The sequence below is a fragment of the Panthera leo genome, chromosome D3, assembly GCF_018350215.1.
Source record: "Panthera leo isolate Ple1 chromosome D3, P.leo_Ple1_pat1.1, whole genome shotgun sequence".
NCBI classification, from domain to species: Eukaryota; Metazoa; Chordata; class Mammalia; order Carnivora; family Felidae; genus Panthera; species Panthera leo.
The window spans coordinates 29854846-29871701 of NC_056690.1; the positions used below are offsets into that span (position 1 = coordinate 29854846).

Sequence of the window (16856 nt, forward strand, 5' to 3'; positions counted from 1 at the left end):
AGATGAAGTGTGGCTTTGAGTGTGAGCCTGACGCCCTGACCTCGATTGGTTTAGAAGCTTTCTCTGCCCCAGTCCAGCCTGGCAAGAATGGGAGGGCCATGTGGGACCAGAAGGAAGTAGCTAGGAGTTCTGGGACCCTCTAAGGGGAACTCTTGGGGCAAGGTAGTCATCAGCCCTCCTAGATGGCTTCCAGTTTCTGTCTCCCTGGCTCTGCTGGCTGTTGGACTTGCTTCTCCAGGTTGAGGTCTCTACCCACTAGGCACAAGACCCAGTCTTGACCACCTTGCTCTCATCGTTCCTGGAGGCAGACAGTTGTCTGTGCCAGACTTGGCTTCTGGGTATAGGTCTGTCTCCCTGCTGGCAGAGAGCCTGGCTGATATCCCCAGCCCCTACCTGCCACCATGATGGCCTGGTCTGGCAGGTGAATGACACCCAGTTGCCCCAGAGGCCGTTCAATCCCTGCCTGCCTGGTGCTCAGTCCTTCAGGTCTCCCCCACCACTACCCTGTGGCTCCAGAGAGGGTGCTATCCCAGGCCCCAAGCTCAGTGACAGTGGGGTGGGGGGTGGTGTGGAGCCACCATCTGGCTATAGCAATGAGATATAGAACTGTGAAGCAATTTGTTTGTGAACAATCAAGACAGCATATACTTAAGAACGAGGTTCTGCTGGGCAGATTCTGCAGGGAGCTTCCAAGGAGGCGGAGGGGACCGGGCAGGGGGAAGACAGATGGATGAGTAGGTGGGGCTGGGGGGTGGGGCTCAGGGCCTGGTTGGGAGCCCCAGCCCCCTCTCAGTGACATGATTGAGACAGATAAAGCTGCCTCCCTTGCAATGGGGCTGGGAGCCGGAGGGGCATGGAAAGCTCTCAGGGTGATTTGGGAAGGGACTAGAAGCTAGTCTGGCAAGGCCTAAATGGGGACAAAGGCTCGGCATCCAAGGCCGGGCTGGAGGGGAGGAAGGGATACAGCAATCCAACTAGTTGGCCCCAACTAACCCCGAAGCACAAGTGCCCCCTCACATTTTGGGGAGTTCAGGCAGCATTTTGGGGCCACGGCTCAGCAGTGGCTGCATGGAGGCATTTTGGAATGTTTTCCTATTCCTTGGGGGTCTAAGTTCAGCCAGGAGCACAAGAGACCTGGCAGATGCTGACCTGCTTTCTCCCTTCTGAGTGTTTTCGCAGGGGGGTCCTCATCCTCAGTGTCCCTGGGCCACTTCAGGCATCTGGGGGCTCCCCAATCATGTGAGGTCCCCTGTGGGGGGGGGGGCGTGGGCTAGCAGGGCTTTCTCCTGAATTAGTCTGCTGGCTTTGTGGGGAGACTAGTAGATGGTCTCTCAGCACCCCAGCAGCTCCTAAACATACTCTGGATACTCAGGCACCAGCTGCTGAGCGGTGAGAAAAGAAGGCAGGACTCAGGTGACAGGGTTTCAAAACTCGTGGTTTATTGACACTTGAGCACAGTGACCCCTGGGAAGAGACTGTGTTTCTGGGCCTCTCCTCCTGGGACTTGCCCCTGCACACAGGGGAAATAGTAGTCCCATCTTGGAACAAGATGCCCCTTGCAGAGAACACCTCTCCCAGGAGCCCTGCTGAGACGCGCACAAATAAACCCTTGGCAAGGCTGGCATGGCATGTGAATGGCAAAGCTCGGCGCATTTGGCAAAGCTGTGGAGCCTCGGCGAAAAGCGTGGGCCTCCTGGGGCTGCCTCCTTTGGGCTACAGGCAGAATTAAACCAAAAACAGCTTATTTTGCACAGGCCCTTAGGTGCCCATTTGGCTCTTGTCGGGGCCAGGCCTAGGAACTGCCAGAGCTGTGACCCAAGCCCTGGGACTACTGCTGAGGTGGCCAGACACCCAAGCTGGAACTCAGAACTGGCATTATAAGGGTAGGGACGAGGGCCACATGCTGGTTTCAAAGGGCAGGGGGAGATAGGACTGTGGCCAAAGGCTGGCTCAGGACCTCAGAGGGCCTGTGCTTCCCCAGTGAGGCCTGCCCCCATCGCTGTCCCCAGTAAAGCACACCCCTTTCCTAGTCCTGGATGCTGAGGACAAGCTGGGTCAGGGAGGCCATGCATCTGCCTCTGGATTTCAGCAGGTTGGGAGCTTGACTAAAAGGCAAGGGAGACCCTGGCTGTGCCCTGCCCTTCAGCCTCACACCTGCAGAAGGAGGCAGCTGAGCCTGTCTGCCTCTCCTCCTCCTGCTGGCTTGGGATCAGCTCTACCTGTAAAAGCAGGGCTCCCTCTCTCTGGCTTCTGTGTTCCTTATACGGCTAGCAACTGTAGCTCCATTCCTTTCCAACCCACTTAATTGTAAGAATAGACACTAATGATACTTAACCACCCCTCCCACTAGCAGAAGGGGAGGGTTCCTTAGCACTGGCAGCAGCTCTCCAGGATGTGCCAGGCTTGCCCTCGATGGGCCCCGAACCTCCAAAATTCCAAGATCTGCTGCACAGATTCCGTGCAACCCTGTGTCCTATAAAGGAGAAAAGGGGGCCCAAGGAGGCTCACCACTTGCTCAGCTCATATAATGAGCTAGTGGCAAAGTGGGGATTTGAGAAGGGGACTGAGGCTTCTAGACTTGGGGTCCTGGCTAGAGGCCTTCTTGGGACTGTGGCCTGACAAGGAGGTGGGCCAGGACTTTCAGAGGCTGAAGATGCCCAGTGGCTCCCAGTCCTCCCTGGTCAAGAGGGAAGAGACCTCTATGCCTAGATGCTTGCACAAAGCCAGCATCTGTGCAGTGGGAACAAGGGCTCCCTCCGCCTCAAGGCAAGGCTGAGCAGCACCAGATGGCAAGGGCCTCTCACAGACAAGAGGGGTGGGCACTGGGACGAGCCTGGAGAGATCTCCCGGTGGAGCCTTGAGTCTGGGCAGGAATCAGACCACCACGTGGGGAGTCCAGACTCCACAGGTGAAACCCCACTCTTGATGGCAATCCCAGAATAAGATTAGCAAAGAAATGAGAAAAACAAGCCCACACCTCTTTCCTCTGTTAAGGTCATGCTCAGGGGCAGCCAGGCTGGTAGGGGCCACATGCCATCTCTTGCCGGCCCTGCGCTGGGAAGGGCCAAAGAGGGGGCTTCTGGCCCCCAGAAAGCAGCAGGGCCTTCAGATTAAGTGCGGCAATACCAGGTCATTGTTGGCTCCCACCAAACCTTCTCTGAACTGCGGTGACTACATTTAAGATACTTTTTCTGTCACGAGCCCTTGAGCATGGCACTGACCACATCATCTTGGCTTCTTCATCCCTGAGGTGAGAGTAGGGTAAGTGCTGAACCTGTGGGCGGCATCCCCCACTGCCCCCCTGCCTGCCCAGAGCTGGCTCCCACCCTCCCTGCTGCACAGCCCTCGGGCCTCGGGGGGTGGCTCTTACCAAGTCTGCCCTTCCCTGGGCTGATGAGTGCTGCCAAGGCTCTCCCAGCTCCCACCTTCCTGGAGCCTTGCTACTGCAGGTGGATTCTGGCCTGGGGGACGCAGTGCCAAGCTTCCTCCTGCTGCCCACCTCCCAGTGACATTCTCCACGAGCCTCCAAAGCCACCCACTGCTCTTCCCAGACCCGTAGGCCTGGGTCCTCCCACAGAGACCCCTCTCTGCTGGACTCTTCACCCAGCCCTGCCACTTCTAGCTCAACACACATGCTATATCTGCCTCACTGGATGTGAGTAGTCTGAGTCACCCAAGCTTCGTGGCTTCTGAGCCTCACCTGCCCAGGGCATGCTAGGGAACGTAGAGCTCTCCCCCAGGTGGTCAGGCTGTGGGCAAAGCAAGGTAGCAGAGGGTGCCGCCATGGTGGGCAAGAAACAGGAGGAGGGGTTTGGGGAGCTGTGGGGCAGGTGGATGGACAGACTCCAAACAGAGCCAGAACCCCCCAGGCTGCCTCCAGACTTGCCAAGGCCTCATAAGTGTGTTTCCCAAGGAAACCAATTCGATTACCAACACGAGACGTTCTAGGACATTCCAGTCAAATGAGAAGTCTGCTCATGGAGCTCAGTTCCTCAGCCTGGGGACCAGCCAGAGACATGGGCAGCAGGACTGAGGTGCGTAGGGAGGCTGGGGGAGGTGCCATGGTCACCCCGAACTCCCAGAGCCCCTAGGTCTGGCCCAGGCTGTGCAGCATAGCTCATGCTCTTTCAGCTGCTTTGCTGACTGTCAGCAGCAAATCGCATCACAAAGGGGCAGAAAGGAGGTGGAGTGGGAAGAATTCTAGCTGAAATCATGCCACTATAACAAAATAAATCCTGCTCTTGTAAAAACTTAACATGCCTAGTAGAATCCATCCCAGGCCTGGCGGTTCTAGCCTCACATAAAGCTGTTTAAGGCACTTGAATGGCTTATTAACACCACCTGGAAAAGTGTTTGCTTCAATCCTGATTTAGGAAAAAAAAATCAGTAATACTGCAAAAGAAGTTTCTTCCAAAAAAAAAAAAAAATCAATACTTAAGGTTTCCAAGAATAAAATAAATGCTAAGCTCTGCTTAAGTTACATGACACAACAGGTCACCTTGGCACTGACAAAACAAAGACAAAAACCTGAAATACTGCTTCTGAGTTCAACTGTCCTGGAAAAAAAAAAAAGACCACAAACTGAAGACACAAACCTCATCGTCATTCTGACCTTCCTCTCACTGGGTGTGTGTGGGACGGGAGGGACCCAGGGAGGCTGGGGGCTGTGAGCATTCACTGCAGACCAGGTCCCTGGTGCTCCATTCTCCCCAATTTGGGAAGCTGGCTCGGGAGGCCAGGTGCGTCAGCGGAGACAAGCCTCCCAGTGGCGGCCAGTGAGGAGCAAGTGAGAAACCTGTGCTGGACACCCATGTCGCACTTGGAAATGTCCGTGGCTCCTGGGTCTGCCTGGGGACTCATGCAGCATCCTGCTGCCCCATGCACATGCCCAGCATCTTTGGTCTGGCTGTGGTCCCCACCTGAGCCCCCTACCTGATGGGGCTGGGAGCAAGAGCTGCTCCACTTCTTGGGTCGTCTTTTCTTTGGTGAGGTCTCTTCCCTAGGCCTCCTTCAGAGAACAAGGCCATCCCACTGCCTGTCTGAGCAGGGCACATCCCCCACCACCCAGTCCAGTTCCACAGCCACCAGGATGGGCCAATGCAAGCAGCACGGGAGACTTGGGACCCTGGGAAAGCACTGTGAGGGTGGCACCCACCTGTCCACCATCACCTGTTGGGTCCTAAGGCATCTGAGGGGGAGGGTTACGGGGTAGGGGCAGGGAGCCTGCACCTCCTAGCGTCTCTGTGGAGCATCAGTCCCTGGCTCTGCGAGGCCAGCGGGCATGTCTCCTACCCCCTGGGCCCTGCCCTTCAGCAGGTCTCGGGGGTCCCTGAGGAAGACCACCATGACTGTGATGTTATCGTGGGAGCCCCGCTCCCGGGCTGCAGCCACCAGCTCCTCAGCAACCTGCAGCCCGCTGCCCTGCTCCCTGACCAAGTGGCTCTGGACGAGGCCCGCGACCTCCTGGTGGGGGACGACATCGAAGAAGCCATCACAGGCCAGCAGCAGGTAGTCCTCGGAGCCTGTCAGCTCCCGGGAGGCTGAGTCGGCCTCTCCTGACACGTAGGGCTTCTGAAAGACGTCCCCTGGGCACAGGAGAGAAAGGCCTCCTGTTGCCAAGTCCAGCCAGGCCCGGGGCCTCACTGTGGCCACCCTCTTCCGACGCCCGTGTTCACCAGTGAAATTGGATAATTTCATGTGGTGCTAAGGGCAATGTGGCAGACCTATTGGGTGCAGAGTTAGAACCCAGCCAGACCAAAGGTCAGCTCTACAAAACAGCCTTTTCACTTCCAGTGGAGCTGGGCCCGAGAGAGGGGATGACTGAGGTAAAGGACCTCACTTTTCCTCCCTTATACTCAGGTCTGCAGGTTCCCTTCCCCCCAGGTCCCTCTCCCTGAGGGCCCACATCCAATTCGTTAGCAAGTCCTGGTGGCTTTACCTTTAAAGTGCGACTCGAAACCACCTCTGTCTCCTCACAAACTGCCCAGGCCCACTGATCCCCCTCCTTCTGCTCCTGCCCAGGGGTGTGCACCAGACCACACCGCTGACACAGAACTGCCTAGGGTGTCCCCCTCCTTTGAAGGTGCCTCCACTTTTGGAGAAGCCCATCCTGCTGCCTCCGCACCCGGATGTGCCAGAGACCCAATAGGCAGCAGCAGCAGGGGGAAGGGCTATAAGGCAGGCACCGCAGGCGGCCTTAAGGATAGGATGGCGTGTGTCCGGAGGCTGGGAGGAGACATGTCACCTTGAGGGGGTTAGCAGGAATGGAGTGTTGCCTAGGTACCTGGAGGCAGCGTTGTGGCTGCGGAGCCCAGAGTGAGGCCCAGCAGCTGTAGGATGCTGAGAAAACAGGATTGTGGGGAGAGGGGGCTGCTTTTCTTTTTTTTTTTAAAGATAGAAAAAGGAATCATCAGCATGAATGGGGGAGGGGAGGACAATCCTCATTTATGACCTTTCAGCACATACAGTGGCTAGCCAAGGACCTCCTGGTAGGTTTTTCTGGGGAACTGTTTTAATGAGGAGATAATCACGTAAAGGTTAACTTCTGTGATTATTTGTGTGAGATGGAAGTTTCTAAGGTGTCTGCACCTGTACTCTCTCAATTTACCAGATTGAGGAATCTCAGTCTGATTCCATGGCCCCACAGACCATAGGTGCTTTATCAGCACAGGACGCTGCTGTCCCCAACAGCTATGTGAGCCCCTGGGCCTCAGGCATGAGGCCTTTGTCTCCTGCCCCCTGTCTCCCGTCTCCTTACCGATGGCTCTAGACACGGCCAGGGTCCCGTTGACTCTCCAGCAGTCCATGTGAGACACAAAGCCGCCCAGAGCTTCAATACGCTCCTTCTCATCCTGTGGGGGACAGCCAGAGTGGGGGCTGGGGTGCACCCATGGGGAAGGGTGCCAGGTGCTGCTGCCTGAGTGGAGCTGAGCTGGTTTAATGTTTATTTATTTTTGAGAGAGAGAGAGAGACAGACAGCGCAAGCAGGGGAGAGAGGCAGAGAGAGAGGGAGACACAGAATCTGAAGCAGGCTCCAGGCTCCCAGCTGTCAGCACAGAACCCAATGCGGGGCTCGAAGCCATGAACCGTGAAATCATAACCCAAGCCAAAGTCAGATGCTAAACTAACTGAGCCACCCAAGTGCCCTGAGCTGAGCTGGTTTCTAAGCGCTGGGGGCTGCGATTCTCAAACAACGCCCAGATGAGGCGTTAGTGGAACCGCAGGAAACCATGAATAACCTAGACGTCCTTCAGTTACAGCAAGGGCTACCTCAGTTATAGGGTGAACACAGCCAGACCATCCATAGTCACCGACCCCCCGACCCCCCCTCTAGCTGTCTCACCTTTCACTTGGGAATACTTTCTTCCTTGCAAGCTGCTGGGACGAGCCCAAGCCTGTGTTACACGTGGCCACCTGGCAGGATTGGATGAAACCTGAACCAGGCCCCTCAGCTGTCCTCCTACCTTATCCTCTCCACCAGCCTGAACAGCTTCTCCAAGGTTGAGCCCAGAGCCGGTGGCCAAGTGGGTTCCCATCAACGGCCATTTCCTACTCGACCTGGAATACAAGGCTCTGCACAGCTGGGCCCCTGGGCCCCCACTTCCGTGAGGCTGCCCTGTCCAGCCATTTCCCCTCATGGCCCTCCGGCCTCCCTTCTGCCCCCTGACTGAGTGGCCTCGCTCACCTGCGCATTGCCCAGGCAGTGGTCAGTTCCTCCTGGGCTTGGCTGGCACCGAGGTCAGCTGCAGAGGTATCGTGCCCTGCACTGCGCTTCGGCCACCCCTAGGCTCTCCTGCTGGGTTTCCCTCTGCTGTGTTCCCCACCTCCCTACTTCTGATAGGATAGGGCCACTCTCCTGCCACATGCTCGCTCCCACACACGTCTCAGCTCTGTGAGCATGCAGCCCCCAGGCCCATGTCCCCGGTCCTGCCTGTCATCACAGGATATCCTACCCGCCCCTCCAGACTCTGCACTCACAGGGCCTGCCTGTCATCACAGGATATCCTACCCACCCCTCCAGACTCTGCACTCACAGGGAACACCCCACCCTGTCCTCCCTGGCCCCCGGCGCCCCTGGCTAATGGCATCGCCAACCTCTTAGAAGCGTAAGGCCCTTTCCCCATCCTCAAAAGCCTGGATTCTTCTCCATCCCTCCTGATGCTGCCTTGCCAGGCAGGTCCTCCTCCCCATAGCTGGCCAGGTGACTGCAGCGGCCTCTTTTGTGACCCAGCTCTCACCTTGCCCTCTGGTGGTCTGACCATTCTAGAAGCTTCTAGTAATTCCTTGTGAAGTTCCTCCTGACACAGAAGCAGGAGCCCTCGGTCTCTCAGTGGCTGGTCCTGGCTAAACCTGCCCTTTTCTCCTGGACTCCACCCCTGGCCTGCTGGGGTCCCACCTGCCATCAGGATTGGGCTCTATGCCTCCTTCCTGCTCATTTCCCTCTTCCACATCTCCCAACACTTTGCCCAAGTACTATGGCTTGCAGCTGCCCATTAGTCTGAGAGGTGCTGGAAGGCTCACTGCCTCAGCAAAGTGTCCTGTGCACAGTAGGTGCTAGCTGTTCATTGGCCTGAACTGAATCCAGTGGCAGCAAGGCTCTGTCCAGACAGCAGCAGAACAAGGCAGAGTGCCACGCGGTCCCCACATGTGCCTCAGAGCCGGTTTCAGCAGCTGCCAGACCCTTACTGCCCTTCACTGTGGCTCACTAGGTTGTTACTAGTTTCCCACTCTCGTGACCAGTGTGATGGTGGTTATTTTTCGTGGGAGACCTTTGAGCCGGTCTTTGATGACTTCTCAAAGGGTGTAGGTGACAGGCTAAGCTTGGGATCACAGGGCTCATTAGCCGGGAGTGGCTGGCAGGGGCCAAGAGGGCCCTGGAATCTAGTCTCTGTAGCCATGTAGGGTGCAGATCAATGAAAGAACAGACACTTTGGCAGGCTTTTCCCATGCCAGCTGTGGTCCCAGCACCCCATGTGCACCAGGACACTCCATTCTTATCTCCTGGGAACCCCATTTCACAGACAAGGCACTCAAGGCTTGGAAAGGGTGGAGCCAGGACTGAGCATGGCTGTCAGTCTGTGATCTTTGCTGTGGTGTCATTCTGCAGGGCTCAGGCAGTGCTGGGGAGACATTGCCAGAAAAGTCCTCACTGGGCTGCAGCGGAGGCACAGGACGCCAAGCTTGTAGGGATGAGGGTGGGCAGGAGCAGGCCAGGCACCCTGAGCAGAGGCTTGCAGCTAGTCCTCACTTAGGCAGCATTTCACCTGACTGCCCATCTCAGGGAAGGAGGGTCCACCAGGGAGCAGGGCCGAATGCCCCAGTGCTGCAGTGGCAGTGGAGTGACACAGGACACCTGCCACTTCCTGGCGGTATGCTCTGGGCAAGTTACTTAACCTCTCTGAGCCTCAGTTCTCTCCTCTATATAACAGGGAGGGCGTATGTAGGAGGTTTAGCACAGACAGTGCTGCAGTGAGGCCAAGGAATGCTGTCATTCCTGGCTGTTTTGGTGATCACGGCCTGACACTCCTTTGCAGTGCTTTCCAAATCTAGAAGCCACAAAAGGACAGCTCCGTTCAGTTACATAAAAACCAACATGTCTACAAGGCAGAAGCCCATAAACAAAGACAAAGCAGGGGGCAACTTGCAAATCACCCTGCAGACAAGGAGCTGACCTCCCTGGTGTATAACAGATGCCTACAAATTGATAAGAAAAATAGCAACAGGTCAGGAGACAAATGGGCAAAGGACAAGAATGAAGGGTTCTCACAGAAGGCAACGTAAATGATCTTAAGTGTTTGAGAAGATGCTTGGCCTCATACTGTAAGAGAAATGCAAACTGAATAACCACTTTCCTTCCTCTCAGACTGGTCAGTGGGGCTATGGCCAGAGGACATGCAGCCTGAGGAGGGCAGTGTGGCAAAAGTGCCAAGACTGTAAATGGGAGTGCCCTGACTCATCCCTCCATTCCTAGGAACCGTTCTATTAACATACTTGACCCAGAACAATGCAACACTATGCAAAGTCATCTAGTGCCCTGTGGACTTTAGCATGAAAAAGACTGAGGAAATCTCGGGGCACCTGGGTGGCTCAGTCAGTTAAGCGTCCGACTTTGGCACGGGTCATGATCTCATGGCTCATGAGTTTGAGTCCCACATTGCACTCTGTGCTGACAGCTAGGAGCCTGGAGCCTGCTTCAGATTCTGTATCTCCCTCTCTCTGCTCCTCCCCTGCTCTCTCTCAAAGATAAATAAATGTTAAAAAAAAAAAAAGAAAAAGAAAAAGACTGAAGAAATCTCAACGTCCATGCACAGGATGGCGGACAGATGGGGCTCTGCATAGCCCTGTGGAAGGTGGGGGCGTTTTCTGTGCTGATGTGGAAGCCTGTACATGTGGGGAAAGCAGAGCAGGGACAGGGCTCCCGGGCATTTCCCAGTATGCAAACTCCCACCATCCTACAGAGACAGACAGACTGGACACCTCTGTGAGATGTGGTCCAAGGAGGAATGTCGCCTTACATCCAGATGAGGACCCTGAGGCTCAGACAGTTGAGTGACTTCAGGGTCCCAGTGTAGCCTCTACCCAGTGAAGCCCTAAGCCTGCTTCCTTCTGACCTTGGCTTAGCATCACCTCCTCCCTGGAGACCTCCACCCCCGCAGCCCAGGTGGCCAGCCGCCCCTTGCCCACATGCACAAAGTGCACGACCCTGCACTTTGACCCCACTTCCTGGGCTGCCTCTCCTCTGCAGCTCTGGACTCCATGTCACTGTGGTGAGAAGGGCTTACGTGGGACTCTTGGCTATTAATGCCCCAACTTTAGGGAGGGGACCCCTCCGCCAACAGACAAATCCTGTTTGCCAACAGACAAACCCCTGGCCACTTGAATCAGGCAGAAGGACCCTCCCTCTGGAGGAACACCAGGATCTCCCTACGAAGATGGTGCAGGGCCCTTCTTGCTTCCTTGCCTACCTGACCATCCACTAACCCGTGCAGTCCAGCATGATCGGGGCCGGGGATGACCCAGGCATGGAGGGAGGGAGCCCCTTACCTGTCGCTCAGGTCTGTGCGGCTCCATCAGCTTCACCACCTGTCCCTGTTGCACCAAGATGACCTGGGAGTCCCCGAGCCAGGCGACGTGCAGGGTCGTTCCCGCAATGAAAGCGCACACACCCGTGGTGCCACTCTGCAGCCGCTGAAGGGAGAGAGGGCTAAGGGTGAGCCATGTGCTGGCACTGTGGGCCCAATCCTGTCCAGACTGAACGACTCCTGCAATAGTGCTCAGCCAGATAAAAGGAACAGACTCCAGAAGTACACAGGGCACAGTCAGTCTCCTAAGGGTTACGCTGCATGACAGGAGAGCACATCCTGTGTGGTCCTGCTTATCTACAACTCTGGAAAACACAAGCTCTATCGCCTATTACGTCTGAAAGCAGAGTGGTTGTCTGGGGAGGGTGGGGTGACAAAGGCCGGGAAGAAATTCTTTGGGGGTGATGGGTACTTCTGTTATTGTAGACAAATGCTAAAACCTATCCAATTGTACACTTTATTTTTATTGAACCAACTGTACACTGTATATTTGTAATATGTGCAATTTATTATGTGTCAATTTCATCCCAATTCAGCTATCTTAAATTAATAATACACTTAATTTAGGGGCGCCTGGGTGGTGCAGTCGGTTAAGCGTCCGACTTCAGCCAGGTCACGATCTCGCGGTCCGTGAGTTCGAGCCCCGCGTCAGGCTCTGGGCTGATGGCTCAGAGCCTGGAGCCTGTTTCCGATACTGTGTCTCCCTCTCTCTCTCTGCCCCTCCCCCATTCATGCTCTGTCTCTCTCTGTCCCAAAAATAAATAAAAAACGTTGAAAAAAAATTAAAAAAAAAAATACACTTAATTTAAATACTTGCTTCAGTGAATCGTTATTTTGGGAGGTGGCCCAGAGCTCCAGGGCCTTCTTCACCTCCCAAGGGTGACAGTGACCAGGAGGTCTGAGGCATGTCAGCTTTGCACCAGGCTCCCACTGTAGTTTTAGATGCTGTATGGTTTTCTGTTAAGATGCAAAGTCTGGGGGCTCCTGGGTGGCTCAGTCGGTTAAGTGTCCAACTTCTGCTCAGGTCATGAATTCACGGGGTGTGAGTTTGAGCCCCACGTCGGGCTCTGTGCTGACAGCTCAGAGCCTAGAGCCTGCTTTGGATTCTGTGTCTTCCTCTCACTCTGCCCCTCCCCCACTCACGCTCTGTGTCTCTCTCTCTCAAAAATAAATAAACATTAAAAAACTAAAAAAAGGGGGCGCCTGGGTGGCTCAGTCGGTTGAGCATCAGATTTCGGCTCAGGTCATGATCTCACGGTTCGTGAGTTCGAGCCCCACGTCAGGCTCTGTGCTGACAGCTTAGAGCTTGGAGCCTGCTTCAGATTCTGTGTCTCCCCCCCGCCCCCCCAACCTCTCTCTGCCCCAATCCTCCTTGTGCTCTGTCTCTCTCTTTCAAAAATGAATAAACATAAAAAAATTAAAAAAAAAATTAATTAAAAAAAAAAAAAAGATGTAAAGTATGGCTTTGCTGATTTCCATTGAGGCCCGTGCTTAGAGTGTCTGAGGACAGTATACCCCCTTCTAAGTCTCCTTACGAGCCATGTCAACTGGGGCACATCCTTTAAGCTCTCTCAGCCTCAGTTTCTCCAAGTCTAAAATGGACAAAATTTTAGTAGCTACCTCACGGGGCTGCTAGGAGGGCCCCACAGAAGTTCTGCATTCTGCATGCAAGGTTCAGTGGGTGGTTAAGTTCACAGAGGAGGGGCTGGATGGCTTCTTTCAGAAACAAGTGCCTCACCCCTACACGGTTCTAATTCCTAAAGAAAGAATATACCCAGTGGACACCAGCAGCTTGCCAAGACTCTGCTTGGGTGAGCAAGGGAAGGTATTAATCATGGGCTTTATTTTTTGTATTTTCCTTTCTTTTTAATTTTTAAAAAATGTTTATTTTTGTGAGAGAGAGCGCACATGCGCGCGCACACACACGTACACGCAAGCGGGGGAAGGGCAGAGACAGAGGGAGACCAAGGATCTGAAGCAGGCTCTTCAGGCTCTTTGCTGGCTCTTTGCTGGCAGCTCTTCAGGCTCTTTGCTGGCTCTTTGCTAACCATGAGATCATGACCTGAGCCAAAGTCAGATGCTCAACAGACTGAGCCACCCAGGCACCCCATATTGTATTTTCTCATGCTTTGACAAACTGGGGTACTTGCTAATTCTAAAGAGTGCCTGTCCCAGGACAGGAAATGTCTTCCCCCAGGGATGCAACCTTCATGTATGAGCCAGCTGGTCTGAACCCACTTCCTCAACCATCTCCTCTGTTTCTCCCATCAGGCTGCTTCCCCTGGCCTGGATGGCTGGGGACTGCCCCTGTCTGTAGTCCAGAGCCCATCAGGTTATTCAAACCATCCAAACTTGTGACTTGCCTGCTCTGCCTCATCCAGGCCCTCCTGTGAGGCCAGAGCAAAGGCTCCAGTCATGCTGTGCTCTCTCCCTCTGCCTCCTGACCAACCCTGGTGCCCCCCCCATATGGCCTTGCATGGTGTGATATCTCCTCTTGGGCACTGTAAATAATAAAACTCTTCTTCCAAGGCAGGTGTTTGTGCCTGTCACCTTGCCATCCCTGATTAAAAGAGAATCCTTGGCACATTTTAAAATAGACTGACCTTCCCTGTGAGGCCTGCATACCCACCAGTGGGGCCAGGCATGCAAGACCAGATGCATGCTTTATGTGACTTTTATTCAAATGGAAAACAAGCCCCCTTTTACCATAAGAATGAAGTGATTTGATTGCCAACAGAGTTTAGTGAGGACCTTCTTTTTTTTTTTATAATTTTTAAAAATGTTTTATTTATATTTGAGAGAGAGAGAGAGAGAATGTGAGCAGGGGAGGGGCAGAGAGAGGGAGACACAGAATCTGAAGCAAGCTCAGCTGTCAGCAGAGCCCAATGTGGGGCTCGAACTCACGAACCATGAGATCCTGACCTGAGCAGAAGCTGGATGCCCAACCCAGGCGCCCCTAGTGAGGACCTTCTGACACCACCAATCGCTTTGATTTCCTTCCTTCGGCAAGGGCTGGGCCTCTCTGATGCTAATGGCTATTGGCCCCAAACTGCACATGAGGCCCATTCACTGGTTCTCACCTCTCGCTTGGCTTTCCAGAGGAACATCTCATCTGTGTGCCGGAAGGCTTCTCTGAGGGCTCCCGCGGGGTCTGTGGGCAGCTCCGGCCGGTGGGCCACGTTGGTGTGCACGTGTACAGCAGCATACCTTGCAGCGTCCACCCCTCCATGGCCATCAAACACAGCAAAGTAGGCTCGGTCCACGGGGTCCTGGTAGGGAATGCAGTGGGAATCACACTGACTTCGCCCTGACCAAGGCTGTGACCTGGCCAGAGGCTTTGTCTGGGGGTAGAGTCCAGGTGCTGACTGGGGTGGGTCTGGAAGAATCAGCATGGACTCTGCCATCAGATAGGTCAACCTGACTCAAGCATTAGGAACTGGAAGATTTGGAAAAGGACAACTCTCTGGAGTTGGTTTCACCTTCTATACTGAGTTGCTGGAGCATAAAATGAGGTGCGATGTACCAGCGGCTCCCAGTGCTGGAGATAGAGCAGAGCCCAGTAACTGTGAGTCTGGGGCAAATGAGAGAATCCTGGGGCCTCCCCTTATAACAGATTTGGGCAGACCATTCCCCTTCCTCAGTCCTTTAGCTGGGAAAGCAAGGTGGCCACGGTTGGTCTGGCCCAGAAGCCAGACGATGGGACAATGAATAGGACTGATGGGACGATGAATCGGGTCTCTCAGACCTCCTGGGAAGTGCTCTGCCTCACCTAGCACCTTGGCCTTCAGATGACAGCTACAGCCGTTACTCCTGCTTCGGCTCTGGCTAGCAGCTCTGATGGGAACCCCAGGTGGCCCCCACCCCCTGCACAAGGCCTCCTAGGCTGTTCTGCTTGGGGGCCAGGAGGTGGAAGACTAGAGGTGGAGCACTCACAGACAGGCCAAAGAGCTGGTTGAAGGCAGGAAGGCACACGTGCCGGTCCTCCATTTTGCGGCGAGTATTCCGGATGGCATGGATGGAGACCAGCCACTGCCGCTGAGGAACCTGGGCACTCGAGGGCACCTGCTTCTGCCACTGGCTGCATACTTCCCAGAGCTGGTTAAAGAAACTTCGCGCCAGGCCCTTGGCATCCAGCACTGATGGGTATAACAGAAGACTGTCAGGGAAGCACCAACCAGACCAGCTGGGCTCCACTCGCTCTCCCTGCCACCCCTTCCCTGTGGCCCCTTTGGCTTAGCAGACAGCTCCCACCACAGGCCTGCACAGGCCCCATGAGCCCATGAACCCCCGGAGCATTCCGGCCTAGTAACAGGCACACCAGCCTAATAAACTATGTGTGACAGCCTGTGTCATCAGCAGTGAGCAGTGTCTGGTTTGGCAATATGCACAGGAAGGAACCTCCTGTCCCACAGTGAGCAACTCCACTCGTGGGAGCCCACCCCAAGGAAATAGCTGGAAATGCAAGGATAATTTAAGGATGAAGTAAAGAATCATTTATAATTGCGTGTTAATTAGAAACACTATGTATCCAGTGACAGAATAAATTACATTCTATTCTCTTGATGAAGAATTAAGCTGCTATTAATCATGATTTTCACAACTAAACATGCAACTGCCACATGGCCCAGCCACTGCAGCCCTGGGCTTTTATCCCAGAGAAATTAAAGCTACGCTCACACAAAAACCTGTGAGCCCCAGTCAGTGTTCCCAGCAGCTTCACCTGTAATAGGTGAAAACTGGAAATGGCCCAGATGTTTTTCACCATGTGAGTGGGTAAATTTCAGGACATCATGCCATGGGATACTGCTTGCAGCAGGAAAGAAAGGAAGGAGCTATTGGCAGGTCACAGAAACCCGGATGGATCTCCAGAGAAGTATGTGGAGTGAAAAAAGCCTATCCCCAAACTTACGTATTCTATGATTCCATTCATAGGCATTCTTGAAATGACAAAATTATAGAAATAGAGAAGATTAATGGTTGTCAGGACTAGGGACAGGGCATGGGGTATTAGGGTGGCCATAAAGGGTAATGCGGGATCCTCATAGGATGAAACTGTTCTGTATCTTGGCTATGTCAAGATCTTGGTCATGATATTTAAATATAGTTTTTCAAGATGTTACCATTGTGGAGGGACTGGGTAAAGGATGCATGGAATCCCTCTGTGTTCTTTTTTTTTTTTTCTTTTAATAATGATGGCTTGATGGTTATTCTTTTATTTATTTTGAGAGAGAGAGAGAGAGAGAGTGTGTGAGTGAGCACAAGCCGGGGAGGGACAGAGAGAGAAGGAAAGAGAGGATCCTAGGCAGGCTCTGTGTTGACAGCGCAGAGCCTAACGCAGGGCTCGAACCTACGAATAGTGAGATCATGACCTGAGCCAAAATCTAGAGTTGGATGCTTAACTGACTGAGCCACCCAGTCGATTCCCTCTGTATTATTTCTTACAACTGCATGTGAGGCTATGGTTATCTCAAAATAAAGTTTAATGGAAAAAAATTACAGTGTAAAACAAAAATGGCCTTTTAGAGTGTGTGAGCACGTAAAATGCTTATGTCATGATATTAAGGAAATGAGAAAAAGAGAACAGAAAATCCCACATACAGTTTGATTGTGAGGACATGAAAAAGCCTTTAGCTGCTTGGACTCGGAAAATAAAATGCAGGAAAGGCATACAATCAAAATGTCAGCAGTGGTTGTCTGCAGGTGGTAGCTCTGCCTGTGAGGTTTTTTTCTTAAGAATACTTTCTTAGTACCTTTTCAATTTTCCATGACAAGTGT

The 16856-nt window shown here is 53.7% G+C and overlaps 1 protein-coding gene across 2 annotated transcripts in view; it reads right to left on the bottom strand.

Moving 5' to 3' along the window:
* Positions 1-1417: 1417 nt before the first annotated feature.
* PPM1F (protein phosphatase, Mg2+/Mn2+ dependent 1F) overlaps positions 1418-16856 on the bottom strand; it is a 30144-nt gene continuing 14705 nt past the window's right edge. For both annotated transcript variants that reach the window (XM_042909647.1, XM_042909648.1), the window contains exons 4-8: positions 15015-15217; positions 14162-14350; positions 11044-11187; positions 6758-6851; positions 1418-5585 (exon numbers count right to left, since the gene is read on the bottom strand). In XM_042909647.1, the coding sequence (XP_042765581.1) occupies positions 5233-5585; positions 6758-6851; positions 11044-11187; positions 14162-14350; positions 15015-15217 (983 nt within the window). In that variant the 3' untranslated portion in view covers positions 1418-5232. The remainder of the gene's footprint in view (positions 5586-6757; positions 6852-11043; positions 11188-14161; positions 14351-15014; positions 15218-16856) is intronic.